This window comes from Capsella rubella, unplaced genomic scaffold (genome assembly GCF_000375325.1).
Source record: "Capsella rubella cultivar Monte Gargano unplaced genomic scaffold, Caprub1_0 scaffold_16, whole genome shotgun sequence".
Taxonomy (NCBI): Eukaryota; Viridiplantae; Streptophyta; class Magnoliopsida; order Brassicales; family Brassicaceae; genus Capsella; species Capsella rubella.
This window is the reverse complement of record NW_006238908.1, coordinates 37,385-58,752: the sequence shown is the minus strand read 5'-3', so window position 1 is coordinate 58,752 and position 21,368 is coordinate 37,385. Positions and strand designations below refer to the sequence as shown.

Genomic DNA, 21,368 nt, shown 5'->3' with positions numbered 1-21,368 from the left:
CTAATTGCATATTAGTTAATATCCAGCAAGATTGAGGGTTAATATATTATTTCTAATCAATATATCTCAAAAAGTGTTTTTGTTTTGCTATATTTGCGAGATTGTTTTTCAATATGAAGATTTTTAATGTGAAAGGAGATTGTATGTGATATAAAATATTTATTCTATTGATTTTTGAAAACAAATTTTCATTATTGATTTATTTAATATTTTTATTTAAACATTTTAAAAATTTTATTAAGATTTTATCATTTTTTTATTATATTATCAATTTTCTTGAATATTTCTCTCCATATTTTATGCTATTGTACAATATATAACATATTTATTTTTGTGTTTTAAATATATGATGATTTTCGTAAGGCAAAATAAATTTATTATCATATCATAAGAGATATACAAAATAAATGTAACATAAACCACTTGAATAAAACCATTAAACCAAATAAATAAAATACAATAAATTAGATTTTATTAAATATTAAATTATTGTATAAAAATATCTCAAAAAATAAATATGTTACATATGTAAATTTTTCGAATTTAATTGTCCACTTTTTTGGCAACAAAATTAATATGATTTCCATAAATATAGGTTGTTTCTGTTTTTTATTATTTATTTATTTTTTAAAAAGATTTTGCTGTCATTAATTTTGTTTGGCAACTTGTTTAAGTTTCATGACATTTTTTTAAAAAATTGGGGGCTGTTTGGCTTCTTGTTGTGCTTCCCAATTAATAGTATAGATTTACATTGGGAAACTATAATGCAAGGGGTCAGTTAAAAAAATATATTCAATATCTATCCTTATAATTTCTTAATTAGTTCTATTTTTTTCTGACGTTTATGTCCCTAGGTCTATAATATAGACTAGTATACTGATCCATTATTTGTGCAGAGAATGAAATCTTTATGAACGATTTTGTTCTTGGAAATAGGAATAAAGATGATGATTATTATCTTTCAATCGTCGCTACCACAACTAACCTCATTCACGCCTCCTCATTCTTTGGCTGGGGTCATTAATGGTGATTTTAAGTCCTTATATGATAGATTATAAATTAATGACTAACAAATGTAATATTGTGTTAACATGATATGTATACTATATTTTTTAGATATTTTGTATACGATAAAGCATGAAAATGTGTAAGATATATGATAATAACAATCTTATTTAATGATTATTTGCAAGATAATATTCATAGCATTCGATAAGAATATGTGTGTTAAATAAACTTATTTTTAGCATTCGATAACTTATTTTTAAACATGTTAAAATAACTGTTATCGCGATAACTACATATTATTTGTTAAATTAATGCTAATACTATTCATATTAATGATATATTATGTGCTAAGATATTTAATTACATGAATAATATTTGTATGCACAATTGCACATGATAAGCTTAAGCTTAAGCTTGATTGTCCAAATCTTCAAGATGGGCAGGGATACGGTTAACGTCGAGGTTGAAATCGATAAAATTTGATATAGTTCAGGTTGGTTATTTGAATTGAAAGCTGGTTTGGATTGTAAAATTCAGAGTACGCGAGTTTGGGTATGAAAATACCTTCGGAAAATAGTTTGGGTTGATTTTCCCCGTTTTCCCGTGTTAAATAGATAAGTAGACATATCACAGTATTGTTAAATTGCATAATTTGCACTAGCCTCTTTTCACAACTAGTCTACATGTTATAACCTTTTTAAACTATACAACTATAAAAAAAAAATTAAATAAATTAAATAAAAGACATATTTTTCACTATAGTAACATCATTTATTTGCTTAAATACAAATTTACAATTTTAAATCTTAAGAAAAACCCACTCATGTCACCTCATGTCACTGTATGTCTTACAAGATTATGTCTTATAGTGGGAAAATTGGCCATTTCATACCCAACATAATTACGAGTGTTTAATTCATACCTAACATTTATCTATGTGCAAAAACATAAACAATATATTAACAAATTCATCATATCCAAAGTTACCAATCTGTGTATATATATATTAGACACTTTTTTTAAAACGTTTTTCTAATTAACTTTGTTCATGAAGATCATCATGAATTTCATTAATCTATTCCTGAATTATTTTTGATTACTTCCTAAATGTTAATTTTTTTTACCTGAATAAGTAACAAAAACTAGAACATATGATAATTAATACACAATAGAGATACTCCCATTAAATTCACATAATTTAATCTCATAATCGCACTTTATGATTTTCACATAATTCAAATGATTAATTTAATCGCATAATCGCACTTTATGATTGTCACATATGCAACGTTAGTTGCTTCACAGTTTTTAGTGCTTAGATTTGGTAATCACTGGTTTATGAGGTTGTTTAGTAATCGTTGGTTTGAATTCTCATGCCCGGTACTTTCTTGTCTCATATATATATATATATATATATATATATATATATATATTTGTCGTCAACTTAAACATTTTATTTAAACATAGATCAGTATACAGCATTCCAAGGTTTTTTTTTTTTTTTTTTTTTAAAATTATTAACCCCTTAATGGGCTGTGACAAAGCGGGCTACAAGGCCCAACAGGGCTACCAAAAAAAGAAAAGAAATAACAGATCAGCTACCCGGAAGTGAGGCTCGGATCCAGGTTTAGCTACCGAAGACATCGGCTTCCGTCAAGTAACTCCGGCGTAAACAAAGGGGACTACTTTGCTCCACGTTCAGCGATTCCAATTCTCGACCGGAGCTAACGAATCCGGACCGAATCCCTAGAATCACAGACAGATCAAACCCGCAACACCCTTTCCGGACAAGACCAAACCGAAAATAACTGGACTCACCACCTCCTTCTTGTCCCAAACCTAGCAACAAAAAAGAATTTGGTATCTAACCCCTCGCCGCCTGCCCCAGCGATCCGAGACCCTAAATCTTTACTTGCACCTGCTTCAAACCAGGAGAGACGAAAACCAACTCGGCAGCAATAAAGGATGTTGGCTCAAACAACACCGAATCGCCAAACCCCGAGTCAGCCATGACAGATCTGAGCAATCTTCCGCTAATTGCCTCAACAAAGGTGAAAACCCACCGATCCAATCCTAGAATTCTGCCGCCCTCCACGAAATCGGACATGTTTCTGTGAGCCAGCCACCTTAAGCCTAACCACTGAGTCTTCAACAATCGTATGACGGCAAAAGAAGCTTCTAGATCCGGAGTCACGACCACGAGAGGATCAAAGGAGAATCAACCACACCACTACACCACCAGAGAAGCAGGGCCAGCTTTGCCTAAGATGAAGAACAAGAAAAATTTAAAGGGAGAGAGGAGAGCAGACCACAACCAGAAAAACCAGCTGCAAAAGAGATCTCCTCCCTCGATCTATTTTTGTGCGGTTAGGGTTTCTTTTGGAAAGAGAAGAGGGTTTTTTCGCCTCTCAAAGGCTTCGCATTCCAAGATATTACAAGACTTGACTTAGTGACTCTAGCATTTTTGGCCAAACTATCAGTTACATAATTTACACTACGAGGGATTTTACAGAAAGTATTAGAATTACAACTGGAAACCATGTTCTTTATGTCTTTGATCAGATTGGCAGAAGGTGTAAATCCTTTCTGATTACCCTCATCAAGTAGCTTGCTGTAGAAGAGTGATGCATCACCGCTAAACGTGATCTTACTGTAGCCAAGATTTTGTAAATGCAGAACTGCTTGACGTAATGCTTCAACTTCAACTTCAAAAGGCGTATTCATTGGTTTGACGGATGATGATCCACGAAGGACAAATTGAGCATTATTGTCATAGAGGATCCAAGCAATACCTGCAAAATCATTTGGAGATTACCATGAGCCATCAACAAAGCAATAGTAATCATTTGTTTTCTGAATAATAGATCTAACCTCCACTGTTTCTATCTTAGATTGTTGGACTCCTTCTGGTTTTGGTACTCTCACTCGCTCTGTATTCTCTTATTGATAATTTATGGTATCATGCCACTGTTGATAGTCCAGAAGAGCCTGGTTAACAGTATCTGGAATGGACCACTGCTTGTTTTTGAATATAAGTTCATTGTGCGTTTTCGAGATACGCCAACCCATGAAAGGGAATAAACTTACATCCTTTCTATGAGTTTTGTTCAGGCTCAATAGTTTATCTATATTGTTGTATAATGAAGAGGAGAACAAGTAAGAACCTAAGGATAGAGATTGACAAACTGAGTTCCATATCTCCTTGCTAACTCGTCATTGGAAAAGAAGGTGATTCAGATCCTCAATAGCCTCTCCACATCTCTGGCAAGTATCATCACATATCATCTTCCTATGTCTTAAGTTATCTGCAGTTGGTAGAGCATTATGGAGACATTTCCACCAAAAATGTTTTATTTGGGGGGGGGGGGATATTAGAGCGCCACACACTAGAAAAAGAATTTGCTGCAAAGCTATTGTTGATATTGTTATGTTGTGAGTGACCAACATGAGACAACTTGCGCATGAGATGATATCCAGATTTGACTGAATATTGCCCATCCTTTGTGTATATCCAGGTGATTGAATCCTCGAGTCTTGTGATTGGAAGTCTAATATTCATAATAAGAGAGAAATCATCGTGATTTATAATTGGATTCAACATGCTGGTATTCCAACTGCCATGGGTAATTAGATCAGTAACTCTGAGATGGGGAAGCAAATTAATACCTGGTCCAGTAGGTGATCTTGGTGGATTAGTTGGCAGCCAAGGATCCTGAGAACCAGTACCCACCACATGACTAATGCCTTTTGAGATTAGTTGTGCACCTTGTATAATACTTTTCCAAGCATAACTCGAGTTATTCTTAGGTTTAGCTTGAAGAATGCTTGTCTTGGGAAAGTCTTTAGCTTTGAATACCTTGGCGATGAGTGATGATGGTTCTTGTAGCATACGCCAACTTTGCTTTGCCAACAGAGCTATGTTAAAATCTTTTAAGTCTCGTATCGCCAAGCCTCCATCATTCTTTGGATTAGTGATTTTGTCCCAAGCTATCCATGGTATTTTATGCTGATTAATGATCTTGGTGGGTAATAGGAAGCATGACATGCTATAAGTTGGAATGATCACTGACTTGATAAGAACCTCCTTTCTTGCATGCGAGAGTAATTTAGTATACCAATTATCCATTCTCCTATCAATTCTCTGTGCAAGATATGAAAAAGCATTAGATTTGTTTCTTCCAATAAACTCTGGTAATCCGAGATATCTTCCAAATCCATCAGTTTTATTTATATTCAAGGTCTGACAGATTTCCTTTCTCTTTGTAGAGTCAAGACCTTTACCAAAAGTTAGTGCGGATTTCTGAAAATTAACAGCCTGACCTGATGCTTTTTCATATTGACGGAGAATATTGAGAAGATTGGAGCATTCTTCCTGAGTAGCCTTGCAGAACAGCAGTGAATCATCTGCAAAAAGAAGATGTGAAATAGGTGGGCCATTACAGCTAGCTTCGAAACCATGAATCTTTCCCAATCTTATATTTTCCTGAATTAAAGTAGATAGACCTTCTGTGCATAACAAGTAAAGTTATGGTGATAGTGGATCACCTTGCCGAATTCCTCTATTTGGCTTTATATGACCAACTGGTTGACCATTGATGAGCAGTGAGTATGAAACACTTGTAATGCACTTCATAATCCAATTGCACCAGATCTGTGAAAACCCCATTTAATTTTGTCAAAAGCTTTGCTAATATCCAGTTTTGTAGCTATAAAAGGGTGAGTAGATTTCTTTGTATGCAAGGAGTGAATTAGCTCATGAGAGTATATTGAGAATTCAACCAAGGTTTTAACCTGTCTGCCAAAGCTTTTGAAATAATCTTATATGCAACATTAGCCAGACTAATTGGTCTATAGTCTTTGACTTTAAGGGGTTGATCAACTTTTGGTATGAAACATATATGTGTGTGGTTTATTTTTAGATCCAGATGACCAAGCTCAAAGAACGATTTAGCAAAATTAAACACACATGTATGAATTGTTGACCAGTGATCTTGGTAGAAGCCTGGATTGAAACCTCCAGGGCCTGGTGCTTTGTCTCGTTTCATATGTTGGACAGCTTGGTATAGTTCCTCCTCAGTAATTGGCTTAGTCAGAGCTACATTCACTTCATCAAAGACTCGCGGTTTAATATTTTTAACAACCTGCTCAATATATGAAGCATTCTCTGACTCAAACATGGATTGGAAATAGTCAATGATGATTTTATGAATACCTTCCTCAGTAGTCGATATCATCCCATTAGTATCCTGGATTGATGTGATTCTATTGAAATATCTCAGTTGTTTAGTTTTCTCATGGAAGAACCTAGTATTTTTGTCCCCTGCTTGAAGCCACTGAATTCTGCTTTTTGTTCTCCAATACTCTTCCTCCATCATGTATTCATTTGTTAAAGAAGGTTTCAAGGATTTGGTTAGCGTAAAATCCAGAGGATAAGAATTATATGCTTGATGAATCTGATACTTTAAGTCTTGAATCTTATTAGCCAAATTGTTAACATTCTGCATTTTCCATTTTGAAAGGCTAGTTCTACATCTTCTTAATGCTTCATGAAATTGTGAACCAGGAAGGTATTGACAGTCTGATATCCATGTGTTATAAATCTCATCCTTTACTGCTTTATTAAATCTCTAGCTTGTATCATATCTGAACATTGAGGTGTCTTTTCTTCTTCTTACACTTGTTTGGATGAGAATAGGTTGGTAATCAGAACCTATCCAATCCATTAATCTAACATAAGCATTAGGGAATAGATCCTGCCAGTCCACAGTTGCCACAGCACAATCTATTTTTGATTGTATAGAGTAAGAATATCTATTGCCAAACCGTGTAAATTTACCTCCAATAGTCTTTAAATCATTAAGTCCTGAGATACTCAACATTTTTCTGAAGGTTTTGAAAGAAGCTTCTGGTCTTTGTGCTCCTCCTAATTTTTCATCGTTACTCTGTATATCATTGAAGTCTCCTATAACTAGCCTAGGCTTACTTCTGTACATTCCTATATCAGCCCAAACACTCATCTTTTCCCACATACTATTACGATGCCTCTGTTCTGGATCCCCATAGACATAAGAAAGGCAAAAAGTTGGTGATCCTACTTTTGATTTATACATATCTGTGTAGTTTAGGGTAGGTGTATCTACAAAGTCCACCTTAATTGTATCATTCCAAAATATAGCCAAACCTCCACTTAGACCATCTGATGGGATAATATAATTATAGGGAAAACCAAGATCTTGACCTAAGCTATGCACAAACTTAAAGCCGTTTTTTGTTTCTATGAGGAACAAGATATCAGGTTTAGAAGACTTCCTGATATCCTTTAGATATGGAATTTTCAGAGGGTTTCTGTTAAGCCCCTGAAAATTCCAATGTAAGATCCTCATTTTGGTGTGGGTGGTTTCGGGGTATCCACCCTCCCCTGACTGTGCAAACTGCCTTGAAGTCTTGGTTTAGATGAGGAAGCTTGATCTTCATCAAGCTTAACTTCATCAAGCTTGATCTTGTCATATATTTTATTATATATAAATTTACAATTGATTTATATAAAGTAATTCATGAATGATTTACTTCCAAGTAATCGACGTATATATTATATTCTAATATGGTTTGGCATGGTTATTTCTCTAAACAAAAGGCATGATTTACTTAATTGTTTCTTAATTATGTTCACACACTTGTATGCTTATTGCTACTTTGAATGATGTGATCGTATTTACTATGATTAATATGAATTCAAATTGTATGTGGAATATTGGTTATTTATGTTTTAGTTAAAAACTGATGAGAATTTTTGGTTTGGTTGTTTGGTATGAGTATTTGCTATTGAAACTTGCTTAAGTAATAACTATAGAAGCCGAATACAATTTTATTGTTTTGTTATAACTGGCTAAACTTTTCTTATTCTTTTGAAGTGAAGGACTTTGATATAAAGAAGTGGACAAATGATCATTAGCCAAAATCTTGAGAGTAAAAGAACCAAAACCGGATTGGCGGAACCAAACCGAACCAATGTTGAGGTGTACGAGGTCACTAATGACATCTCCATCGAGATAAGTACTATTTTCCTACTTTATCGAGTAGCAAACTAATAAGAATAATATGATTGTGTGATCATGTCTTATGATTGATAAAAATCTTGAACTATATCACCCTAAATTTATATGAAGGTGATTTTAAATTAGGGTTATGCATAGACATGATTATACTTAATTAAGATGTTGTCACCTAATGATTTGTCATATGAAATAATTAAGTGATTAATTAAACATCTATATTATTATTTTTGCAGCCACTTTTTTACCACTCTTTTCAAAGTTGATTTTATCAAAAATTCCCTTTCTTCTAAACAAATTAACAAAGATCATTAAGGATAATTGTGTAATATTAAAAGCCGGGTCGGTTTTAATTGATGGATCTTATACTCTTATATTTAACAAAAATCATAACTAATCACTTATAAATCAATTTGGAATCACAGTTACCAAATAATTAGCAAAGCAATAACTACTAATCATTTTTTCTAATATACTGGCTATTTATTTCCGCTTACATCAACACTAAAAAATAATAACTGCTAACCAAAAATTCTATGAGGTATTTGTTCCTATATTTCCGAATATTTACTCACAATATATCTATATAGAAACAACCTTAATAATTACAATCCTTAATATATTCTATTTAATAACAAAATTCCCTAATACTACGCAAATTAGTTCTTTACACCACTTTGTATATATGCTCCTCCATAAATATGATTGTCGAAATTGGTAGGATTGAGCAATTTTTTTGTTTCATTATATAGTAACCATATTAAATATTCTGTAATGACCATTTTACATGTGAGAATATCCGAATATATATTAATTGTAAAGATCTTCCTAAATCTTCAAGACTTTATCGACAAGCGATTGTATCCGCTGACCCTAAAATCCCTAACTCTACTTGCTTACACTATAAATATCAGTTTCATAATCAACCAAGAAGCACCCATCTCAGCTAAAGATCCCGACAACCAAAAACTTTAACGATGTTTCTTTAGTTTGTTACTTTTGACATATTGGACTATTAGTAACTATGTTGGTATACTCTTTACATGTCTACTGCGGTAACTGGTATACTATAAGTGCAATGGGCAAAGTGGGAATCAACATTGGTGGAGAAACGAGCAGTTTTGAATCACCGGAGGGGTCTCCTCGCATATGTTTGCTCTGTTTAAGGTTTAATTTGGTATGCGATCAATAGGAAAATAACATATATGACTCTTGGTGACCGCTTCTTGGGAGATTGTTCATTTGTATCCATTCTTCATAGAGTTGCTTGGGGAATAAGATAGAGTACCAACTGTTAATTTGGTTTGGTCGATTCTTCTTGATTTGACTCTCTTGTGGGTTAGAGTCAATCCATTTGTCTCCAAAGACTGACCAGTCTTGGAGATCAGTGGTCTCGACTGTTTAAACTAATGAGAACAAGGGTTACTTTTTTCGTGGTGAAATAACGGAGACTTTAATCTTCTCTGGGAGTTTTTATCGAGCGAGGAGGCCATGTGATAATGATAATGATGGATTGATGATTATGGTGATGGGTAATGTGTTAGGTGTAGACATAAAAAGCTCTTTGCGGTTTATGTGTTTAGTTACGTTTTTTTTTAACACCAAATCAATTATATTAGATCATAAACAAAGGTATCAAATACAACCGTTAAAAAAATAGAGGAAATTGAATACAATTTCGATGAAGAAGTGGAAGTGACCCTGCATTCTAAATGAAAGCCTTACGATGATCTCTGTTAAGTCCATTCTTCATATACTTGTAAGAGGCTAACATCATATAGATGAAACTCCCAGATGTTTCCCGCATCAATTTGATTAGATGAATACATTGATATGTTGCTTGAAATGGTTCAGAATCATGTCTTTTATAACATGCTACCCATCTTGATTGGTTAGTTACCATGATTTCTTTTTTCAAAGAACTTGAAAAAATTGACCTAGAGATAACAAGAAAATCCTCATTATCAGACCATGTTCTTGGAACGAAGAAGTTATCATGGCTGCCAATTCCTTTGATTCCCGGATCAAATATCCAAATGACTTCTCCAAACCATATGTTAGGATTTAATTCATCGGTTGAAAACCGGAGATAACACCAGTGAAAAGCATCACGGGAAACAAACTGCACAAAAAAATTTAGAAAACCATATGTTCCTATGGTGGAACGACGATGATCGTTCGAAGACGGAAGGAAATTGACACCAGTAATCATGGGCTTTGCATTGACAAAGATTGGAACTACCCTCTCCGAGAAGGAGACAAAGAAAACACAATATTGAGAAAAAATCTTCAATCCCATCAATAGACAGCAATATGAAACAAAACTAACCGATGACGAATCTCTCACATGCAGCGATGAAGTATGGGTGTTGTGGGATTAAGATTGGAGGGAAAGCAATCGTTGAATCCCACTCGGTCTGGATTTGGAAATTGGTGATTTCCAATTTATCTACCTAGATCTATGTAAAGGGAAGAAATTGAAAACAAAGTAGAAAGCAAAAGACTGACCGATGCCGGAGAAGCCGACGCCGGCCGGTAACAATGGAGTAACGAAGAAATGTGTTTGTGTAGCGTCGCTTGGAGATCGCCTCAGAGGAGAAGAAAGGGCTCGTCTTTGGTACCACTTTCATATATTTTTGTTGTTTTTAGTTACGTTTTCTTTCTTTTAACTCTTTACTTCTTTTTATTTTAATCTACTAAATAAATTAAGTTACATGTTTTCTTTTGGAAATTTTAATGGTTCTACTTCAAAGATGTGGGCCCATAAACAAAAATACCACATTTTGAGTTTCTTTTGGTTAATACCACTTTGTTGTGGTAGTATGTGTTTTCCTTGAACGGTTTTACCCTTGTGGTGTTGAAGGATATGGTGAAGAATATCTATGTGTCGTGGACAATAGTAATACCGTAAATATATTTAAAAAATTTTAAACTGTCCACAAAATATAAAAATAAAAAAAAATTATAGAATAAACAAAGTATAGATATCATGATATATGTGGTGTGAAATAAAAACCATATTATATATATACCGTGGACAATAATTATTATGTAGGGAACAATAATTATAACGTAAATATAATTGCAACGTCTAAATTTGTCCACGAAAACAAAATATAACATGAAATGAGTGAAAAAATAGATTTATATTTTGTGGACACAATAATATCGTCGACAATAATTTTATAGACATATATGTTTAAAATTTTTTAATCATCACAGCGAATGAACAGTGTTGACGGTGGCGATGAATAGTGTTGAAGATGAATTCATAATTAACTAAAGTAAAATTTGTCGTTGGTGTTGTACATTGAAGTTAAATAAGATTAAATGAGATGAAAAGGAATGATAAAAAATCTGGGTAAAGAAGAAGAAAAAAGATTGGTAGAGATATAGAGGACAAAATTGTCTTTTAATATGGTAAATGTGATATGTGGAAAAAAGTTTTGAAAAAGTGGTAGATAGAGAAAGAAAAAGATAAAATGTGGTAGATTCTTTAAATTTTCTTTTTCTTTTTCTTTTCATTTCTTAGAGCATGTGTAATTAATTATGGCCTTTTTGTATATGATAATCAATTAATCATACTTGTTTACTGGTTTATTGAAAATTTTTCTTTCCAATATAATGTTATTATGTACGTGATATAAATTTGTACAAAACAAATAAAAACTTAACCACTTACATAAATTTAAATTTACTAAGCAGACTATACAATTTGTTTTACATCTTTATAAGTTAATATACTAGTATGAATGAACATAAAATCATTTATGGATTATAAGAAAAATCTAAATTTAAAACCTAAATATTTTAGTCGACTAGCATATTATCCTATTGTACCCACTGTATACCACACATTAACATTAGATGATATTTATATTAATTTTAATTTTTATAAAATATTAAGAAATATTTATAATAGTTTTAATTTTTATTAAACAAGATAAATAACTAAATTTTAAGAACTCCCAACTTCTGTGAAAAAACGGGTTAAGATCAATCATACCCGTTCTGCCAAGTTTTAAAAAAATTTAAGTAGTGGTATTCTATTATATGTTTTTTGTCATTTATAGTTTCATATCATATGATAAGGAAAAATGCATTTGTTTTCGAAAAATACATATACTTATTTTATTTCAAATGTAACTCACATGAAGGATCACCTATGCATGAAGGAATATATTCAGTGATTAGTTTTATTAAGTCTTACAAATATAAATGTAATTTATTCATATAATTATTTTGACAAATATAAAAGTCAACCCAAATAAGTTACTAAGGATTACATTAATTATTGCAAATACACCAAAATATATACAACACTATAACTTCTATTTTAAAAACCAAAAATTTATCACGGAGTTAATTTTGTAAATACGACAGCATATATATTACATTGTAATATTTACAAACCAAAAGAAATAATCATATCAGTGGTTTATTAAAATAAATATAGACCCGTAGTGTGCCACAGGGACAATCCGTATATGTAAAACAAACGGTTAAGTTTCTATATAATAAAGACGCATAAAATACTGGCCCGTGGTGTACCAAGGGGTAAAATCTAGTCTAATTTAATTGCATAAAGTTAAGAGCTATTTTATAGTCTTGGGGTAAAGTGATTAAGCTATGAGTTAACATATTGATTGACTTATTTTATAAAATATGTTTTTTGATTATATTTTCTTGGCATCTCCTCTATGAGGATTTTAAGACCAAGTACTTGACCGTATAAAATACACAAGTTCTTTAGAGTAGTCTAAAGAAAAGTAATATGACTAGAAGTTTATAAGCGGATACAAGATTTTAAATTTCTACCAATCCGATATAATGAAGAAAGAGTATAAAAATACTAGAAAACATATACTCTATTTGTCACAAAACTATTTTTGTCATGTAGACACAATACCGTGTAAAGTATTTTGTTATTTTGTGACTAAGTAAAATAATGAGATGTTGATGAATAATCTTGAATCACATCCAATTGGTTTGCTCTATTCTCTGAAGGGAATATGATGTTGCCTTATAAGAGAGACAAAAGACTACTAGTCGAGAAAAAAATATTTGCTATAAAAGTGGTCATGAATGTGGATAATATATAAACTCGCGGTCAACAACGGCTAGTTTCTTTGAAGAAATCATATTTTCACAAGAAGTGAAAAATAAGTATAAGAGAGATACTTATCTCACATATCTCATAGATATGACGATGAAAGAAACAAGTGTGAGTACAATTTTACTATTCTACTACAAAGTAGTAAAAAAAGATGATTAAAGACTTTTTTAGAGTATATATACTATTGTCTATGGGAACACAATGTGAAATCAATGATGTGTTATAGTCTCCCAAGTCTCAAAGTGATATGATTATAAAGTGAGATTTAAACCGAGATGGATAGACTTTAAGCGTCATCATCTCGAGGGGGAGAATTAAAAGAATCCCACATCCACATCGAGAGATGGTGGAATGGTGGAACATCCAGAAGAGTATGTTCACACCCAAAATGAGCTTAAAGAATCATATCATAGAGAAAATCTTGTCATATTATACTAGTCATGTTGAGACAATAAGCAAAGAAAATTGAATACTTTACCAAAGACAATAAAAGTATTTGAGATTGTACTACACAAAAGATTGTTATAATGGATTATAGTAAACTAGAAGTTTACTGAAAAGCTCACTGATTGGCATGACCAGTTAAGCCATTCCGTATTAATAGTGATGCGGAAGAATGATAAAGAATCGTTGAAATCATTCATTAGAGAAATGTGAGTTTTTCCTAAAGATTTGTTAAGTGTGCTGCTTTATAAAGCAAGCCTATTATATGATTTTCACCAACCCCATGAATTTGGAAGGTATCAAAGTTTTGGTACGTCTGCAAGAAAATATTGTGGCTTGATCACCTACTATATCTACTTGTTATCAAGTTGCAATATAGAGTTTGCAAGAGTATTTGGGTTAATTGATGGTGGTGAAACTATGTCATAAGAAATTGACAAAAATGACTCTATATGTCAAGTAATTCGCATCAAGCCAATGAATAATTATGAGTACTCCCTATTATGATTGGTTTGGGTCAGAAACCAGATATATCCCATTTGAATATGCTATACATTTTAAGTTGCTTCGCCACGGTGATATAAGCATGGGACTTGAAAGAATGTTGGAAATATATTGGATATGAATCTTTGTGATGATTGAATAACTCGAGCCACTAACAAGAATTTATTTGAGGCTCGAGAGGTAGAGACTGTTGTTTCAGTGAGTCAGTCTTTCCAACATTAGAGGGAGAAAAGAAACAGCCGGAAAAGATATATATTGAAAGAAAAAAATTATCTTGATCCCCGTGCTAAGAAATGTGCACTAAAAGTTTAAAGATAAGATAATTCATTTGTAGAGTTTTGCAAATTATACGTAGAAAGCATTTACTGACCTTGAGTGACAAAGTCACATATACCAGCTATGCTCCAATCAAAATTAATTTTTTTATTAAAATACAATAAATGTAATAGAAGAAATTTTATAAGTAACTAGGTATTATTATATTTTCATCCAACGGAAAAATATGTTATATCTGATTGTTACCCTCTTTTTGTTACATATAGTATAAAAATAATATAAGGAGAATACATAGCATATTTTGTTAAACAGTGTAGTGTTGTTGAATGGTATCAATGTCAAGACCCTTGAGCTTCACGACAGATTCAACATGACCCTTTAGAGTGTGAAGCTCTCTTAGCCTATAAACAAAAACGATACCATGTTAGCTTGGTTGGTCTATCCACTTTTGTTTTGTAAGCAAAAATAATAATATAACTTTGTTACCTAGCAACTTCGGCACGCCTTTTAGCTTGCTCTGCTATTTCAGAGAGCTCGTGGTTCTTGTCATGGAACATTGCTTCCGGGGGCGGTAGGCCATGGAGTGTACGTTGAGCTAGTGCCCATTGTGCCTCCCTCTCTCCTTTTCCATAATCTTTCTTTGTTGTGAAAGCAGTCTACAAAATTTAAAGAGCTATTAAAATTGCAACTTAACATATAATTACAGTAAAGTTTCAGTTAAAAAAAACATATTTCATAAATTTCTCACTTTCTGTTGAATCATATTATCCCAAGCCTTGCCAGTAAGAGCGTAACGGATGATGAACTTGAGGATGTCAAGAGGAATATAAGTAATGATACTGTATATCCATATAACTCCAGCCCATCCCCATCCACAACCAATGATTCTTGCAAATCCCCAATTTGCATACACAGCTATCAATGTCGCCACCTAGTTTGGACGTAAACCCAACACATTTTTCATAAGCTAATGATAAAAATGTAATTTTTTAAAAATAATATTGTTTATAGAGAATATACTAACCAATTGTGCTATGATAAAGGCAATTATGAGCAAAAAACCAGGTCGCTCAACAAATGACCAACTCCTTGATCTGGTGACAAAGATAAGTGCTTGACTAATAATGCTCACTTGAAGGTACAAAGCTGCCATAAGCTCTTCCTCATTTCCTTGTATGGACCGCACTCCAAATGTTTTCTGAAATATAATATTCAACATAAATCTAATAACAAATTGTTGTAAATGTGATATTGTATACTACTTACGCTGAAAAAGTTAGTATCATGAGCTAGCCAGAAAAAGAGCACAGTGGTAAGAGCCATGTAGGTTCCAAGAACAACGCCAGTTGCAAAAATCTCATTAAGCTTCCAAGAATCTGGCACCGGGGAAGGTTTAACCCTATCCTTAGAGATTGTCATTATAGTTCCATCGTTTAGGATTGCAATAATTAAGACCATGAAAGGTGCAAAATCAAATCTCCAGATCAAAGCCACAAGCATGAATCCCAAAACAATACGGATAGTTATAGATACAGCGTAGATTGTGTAGTTCTTCATCCTCTGGAAGATAGCACGACTTGTAAGTACGGCACTTATTATCACGCTTAGTCCTGGTTCAGTTAGAACAATGTCTGAGGCACTTCGTGCTGCATCAGTAGCATCTGCAACTGCGATTCCGATATCAGCTTTCTTTAAAGCCGGCGCATCGTTTACACCATCACCTGTCATCCCACAAATGTGCTTCCTCTCTTGTAGCTTCTTTACGATCTCATACTTGTGTTCTATGTACACCAATGAGAAAAATTTAATCTATAAATATATGTATTTTTTTTGCTGGTCAACTAATTTGAAGAATATTTTTAACATATACTATTTGAATATATTACCAGGGAACACTCCAGCAAATCCATCAGCTTTCTCAATGAGCTCATCGATAGGAATGCCAACTAATGAGTCATCTTTTGAATTGCCAAGGAGTGAAGTGGATGGGTACATGTTGGTTCCCATGCCAAGCCTACGACCAGTCTCAATACCAATGGCAAGTTGGTCACCGGTAATCATCTTAACATTGACACCAAGCTCAAGGGCTCGTCTTATAGTTTCCGCACTATCATGTCTTGGTGGGTCAAAAAGTGGCAACAGGCCAACAAACTCCCATGGGCTACCATCACTTTCCTTAGTCTTCTCTGGAACTGTCTGCATTTAAATCAAAAATGAATTTTCTGAAAACCATAAAACCAAAGACGTTTATTTCCACTATGTGATGAGTATAACTACCTGTTGAGCAACACCAAGAGAACGAAGTCCACGCTCAGCAAAACCATCTATAACTTCATGTGCTTTTCTTTTAGTCTCTCCTTGGAGATTGCAGAGTTCAATGATCTAGTAATAATAATTTAACAGAAAGTGATATCAAGTAAAAGATAGTTACATTAGAAATAAAAATTGAGGATAATAGTTTCATTACCTGCTCAGGAGCTCCCTTACTGCTCCTATGCCAGTCTCCGTTTTCATCGATGTATGTGATGGCTGTACGTTTATCTACAGGGTTAAAGGGCAAGAAATGCACCTCTGTGATTCCTGCTCTTGCCTGATTCATAAAAATAAGATATGCAACATATAAGGATATGTAAAGAGTAGCTAAATAAATGAAATTTCAGAAAAGTATACCTCTTTCGGATCACCCAACATTCCGACAATGGAAGCATCAATGGCATCTTGGTTTTCAATTCTCGAGGCTCTTGCAGCCATCAATACAACTGAATCAGTATCCATGTTCCTTGGGAATACTTCAATCAAGGATTTATCAACAGAGAGCTTGTTAAGGGTTAGAGTTCCAGTCTTATCACTGCATAGAACATCCATTCCAGCCATTTCTTCAATTGCAGTCATCCTCTTAGTGATGGCACCTTGTTGAGAGAGTCTATGTGACCCAATAGCCATTGTTACAGACAAAACTGTTGGCATAGCGATTGGGATTCCTCCGATCAAAAGTACCAATAGATTATCAATACCGTCTCTGTATGTGCGGTGTTGGATAGGGTACATAATCAATATCTCAATCAACATCCCCAATCCAATTGAGCATATACAGAAGTTACCAATTGATGTCAAAACCTGAATAAAATTCAATTGTAAGAACCAAGAGCAATTGTTAAAATATTTAAAAGAATTACATTTCTAAAGTACCTTTTGGAAATGGCCAACATTGTTGGTACTATCAACAAGATGAGCAGCCTTGCCAAAGAAGGTGTGTACACCTGTAGCTATAACGACAGCCTCAATCTCACCTTGTTTGCAGGTTGATCCTGAGAATACTTCATCTCCAGGGTGTTTGGTGACTGGAAGAGATTCACCGGTAAGAGCAGATTGGTCAATTTTGAGAGGATCTCCCTGAAGGAGACGAGCATCAGCAGGGACAATGTCACCCAATTTGATGCTGATCAAATCACCTGGAACCAAGATTGCAGCTTCTTGCTCTCCCCATTTTCCATCTCTCAACACCTACAACCAAAATCATATATTACATATCTCTTTATTTTATTGAAATAAAAGGTGCATATGTATTGCAAAATTTTCATACCTTAGTCTTCGGGGCAAGATTTGCCATGAGAGCAGAAGCAGCGTTGCCAGCATTATTTTCCTCGATGAAACTGATGGTAGAGTTGATAATAAGCAACACCATTATACCAATAAAATCTTGCCAATCTGGTGGCTTTCCTCCTCCATTTGCCAAAACAATGGCCATGATTGCAGCAGACTCCATAACCCATGATAGAGGATTCCACATGAATCCCAAGAATTTCAAAAATTTGTTCTCTGATTTCTCTTCAAGCTTGTTGGCCCCAAATATCTCAAGCCTCTTCTTTCCTTCGTCGCTTGACAAACCTTCTTTTGTGCATTTCAATTGCTCAAACACTTCTTCAACAGGGATCCGCTCCTATAATTGTCATAAAATAGTTATAATGTTAGAATTTTCACAAAAAAAAATAGTCAGTTCAAAATTGTGGTATATATAGACACAAAAATATGTATAATTCTTACAAGATCCACATTTTCTTTCTTGATTTCATCCCACGAGATCTCAGATGCCATTTCTACCTTAAAAGAGAGATATGATCGATGTCGATCTAAAAATAAAGATATAAAAAGTAATGTACCGAAGGAAGAATCAACTTCTTCCTTCCCTCCTTTCTCTAAAGCCCTCTCTTAATTGGTCATGCAAGACACTTTTAAGAAGAGACCATAAGAGGGAGGGAGAGAGAAGAAGAAGCGTGTTATACAAGAAACCTAGTGAAAAAAAAAATTACAAAACAAGAACACAGTCAAAACTATCGTTGTTGTGTTATATTTAAAACCATCACCAGCGATCCATCTTTATTTTCGGAACTGATAGGGTTTTGTGGCCCTCCTAAGATTTCGCTTAATTCCTTCTGTCTTTATTCCTACATTTTACGCTTTCTAAAAATAGTGAATCTCAAATTTAGGCTTCTATTTAATCGAAAATGTTTGAATTTACTTTCGACTAGTCAATGTATCAAAGGTCCACTACACCTCACAGATACAAAATGAAATAAAAGTTGAAACTATTTTAAGTAGTCAAAGTCTATGGTTGTACTTTTGATTGTGAACTAGTAGTACTAGATGGTCATCGTATTCACCACCCAAAGATTGAGTTTTACTAGGGAGCACCAACTCACATGTGCACGTTTATAGTCAGATTGTAGTGAAAAGATATCAAACCACAAGGACAAGATATTCACTATAAAGACAATATTTTAGTTTTTCAGATTGTCACAAACACACAAAATGAAAGCAGCAATACAAAAGAGAAAACAAACGAATTTTTTTTTTCCATATACGGCTTCGAATATATATTCTAGGATTTACCCCGTGATACACCATGGATCTATAATTTAATATATTTGTTTGGTTGGTCAATTCGTTGTTGGTTTATATAGTATAGTTTATACATGTTTATTTTATTTTAATTTTATTTTAATTTTATATAATGCTATGAATTTGTATTATAAGTAGATTCGTAATATATGTGGTCAGTCCATGGTAAAATGCAGGACAATTTTATTGCAAATAAAAATTTAAATTTTAAGTTAACCCCAAAAGAAAAATATAATCATATTTATGTAAAGTCACTCTCGCTAAATCATATTTATGTACAAGATCATTATATTTATGTTGTAGTTTATTCTTTATTATTTTCGATTCCAAAGACGCTAATACGTACGGAACGCCGTAACTTTAAAACCGTGAGGACCTATTCAGGCGATAATACCTTTTCGGAAAGCTCTCGAAAAGTTACAATGTGGCAATGGGTCTTCGTACCATTGGGCCTTGTGTTCGACCCCAAATTTTGACGTTTAGTGTGTTTCCATGAGGTTTTTGTGATTTGTAAGAGATTAAATGATCGAAAAAGTGTTCGGACATGATTTATGCGTCTTTTCCAAATAAAAGAGCACGTTGAAGCTGGCTAAAGCGGTCCACGTATCAAGTGGGACCCACTACAAATGATCTCTTGAATCCTCGGTAAAGGATATATGCGATTGTATGCAATGTACTAACGGATGCGATCATACCAGCACTAATGCACCGGATCCCATCAGAACTCCGCAGTTAAGCGTGCTTGGGCGAGAGTAGTACTAGGATGGGTGACCTCCCGGGAAGTCCTCGTGTTGCATCCCTTTTTTGTTTTTTTTTTCTTTTAACTTTTCATTTTTGGTTTAAACAACTAGTACCAATATAATTCAACTTGTTGCTCTATTGAGGTTATTCGTTTGTTTTTTTTTTGTTGAAAAAACTAAAAAGTAATCGTATTAAGATGGATGCGTCCTCGGAAATGCTATGTTGTAGTTTATTCTTTATTATTTTCGATTCCAAAGACGCTAATACGTACGGAACGCCGTAACTTTAAAACCGTGAGGACCTATTCAGGCGATAATACCTTTTCGGAAAGCTCTCGAAAAGTTACAATGTGGCAATGGGTCTTCGTACCATTGGGCCCTGTGTTCGACCCCAAATTTTGACGTTTAGTGTGTTTCCATGAGGTTTTTGTGATTTGTAAGAGATTAAATGATCGAAAAAGTGTTCGGACATGATTTATGCGTCTTTTCCAAATAAAAGAGCACGTTGAAGCTGGCTAAAGCGGTCCACGTATCAAGTGGGACCCACTACAAATGATCTCTTGAATCCTCGGTAAAGGATATATGCGATTGTATGCAATGTACTAACGGATGCGATCATACCAGCACTAATGCACCGGATCCCATCAGAACTCCGCAGTTAAGCGTGCTTGGGCGAGAGTAGTACTAGGATGGGTGACCTCCCGGGAAGTCCTCGTGTTGCATCCCTTTTTTGTTTTTTTTTTTCTTTTAACTTTTCATTTTTGGTTTAAACAACTAGTACCAATATAATTCAACTTGTTGCTCTATTGAGGTTGTTCGTTTCTCTTTTTTTTGTTGAAAAAACTAAAAAGTAATCGTATTAAGATGGATGCGTCCTCGGAAATGCTATGTTGTAGTTTATTCTTTATTATTTTCGATTCCAAAGACGCTAATACGTACGGAACGCCGTAACTTTAAAACCGTGAGGACCTATTCAGGCGATAATACCTTTTCGGAAAGCTCTCGAAAAGTTACAATGTGGCAATGGGTCTTCGTACCATTGGGCCCTGTGTTCGACCCCAAATTTTGACGTTTAGTGTGTTTCCATGAGGTTTTTGTGATTTGTAAGAGATTAAATGATCGAAAAAATGTTCGGACATGATTTATGCGTCTTTTCCAAAAAAAGAGCACATTGAATTTGGCTAGGCGGTCCCCGTATGAAGTGGGACCCACAACTGAGATCTCTTGAATCCTTTGAAATCCCTCCGGTAAAAGGATTGCAATGTGCTAATCGACCGATGTACCAGCACTAGTCCCGGATCCCATCAGACTCTTAGTTAGCGCGCTGGG

At 33.9% G+C, this 21,368-nt stretch overlaps 1 protein-coding gene, 2 non-coding genes and 1 pseudogene across 3 annotated transcripts; 2 read left to right on the top strand and 2 right to left on the bottom strand.

Moving 5' to 3' along the window:
• Window positions 1-2,706: 2,706 nt before the first annotated feature.
• Window positions 2,707-7,391, bottom strand: LOC111829225 (annotated as a pseudogene).
• A 7,210-nt stretch (window positions 7,392-14,601) lies between these two features.
• Window positions 14,602-18,701, bottom strand: LOC17874484 (ATPase 8, plasma membrane-type). The gene is made up of 12 exons (XM_006279298.2): window positions 18,445-18,701; window positions 17,984-18,340; window positions 17,590-17,904; window positions 17,071-17,517; window positions 16,868-16,990; window positions 16,678-16,782; window positions 16,287-16,596; window positions 15,667-16,181; window positions 15,425-15,598; window positions 15,149-15,331; window positions 14,887-15,056; window positions 14,602-14,801 (listed from the first exon to the last, which is right to left on the bottom strand). Exons 1-12 carry the CDS (start codon window positions 18,493-18,495, stop codon window positions 14,705-14,707), a joined length of 2,847 nt encoding a protein of 948 aa, XP_006279360.1. The 5' UTR covers window positions 18,496-18,701; the 3' UTR covers window positions 14,602-14,704.
• A 1,279-nt stretch (window positions 18,702-19,980) lies between these two features.
• Window positions 19,981-20,099, top strand: LOC111829250. The gene has a single exon (XR_002832746.1). It is a non-coding gene; the product is annotated as a 5S ribosomal RNA (ribosomal RNA).
• Window positions 20,100-20,646: 547 nt separating this feature from the next.
• Window positions 20,647-20,765, top strand: LOC111829288. Its single transcript, XR_002832768.1, has one exon. It is a non-coding gene; the product is annotated as a 5S ribosomal RNA (ribosomal RNA).
• The last annotated feature ends 603 nt before the right edge of the window (window positions 20,766-21,368 follow it).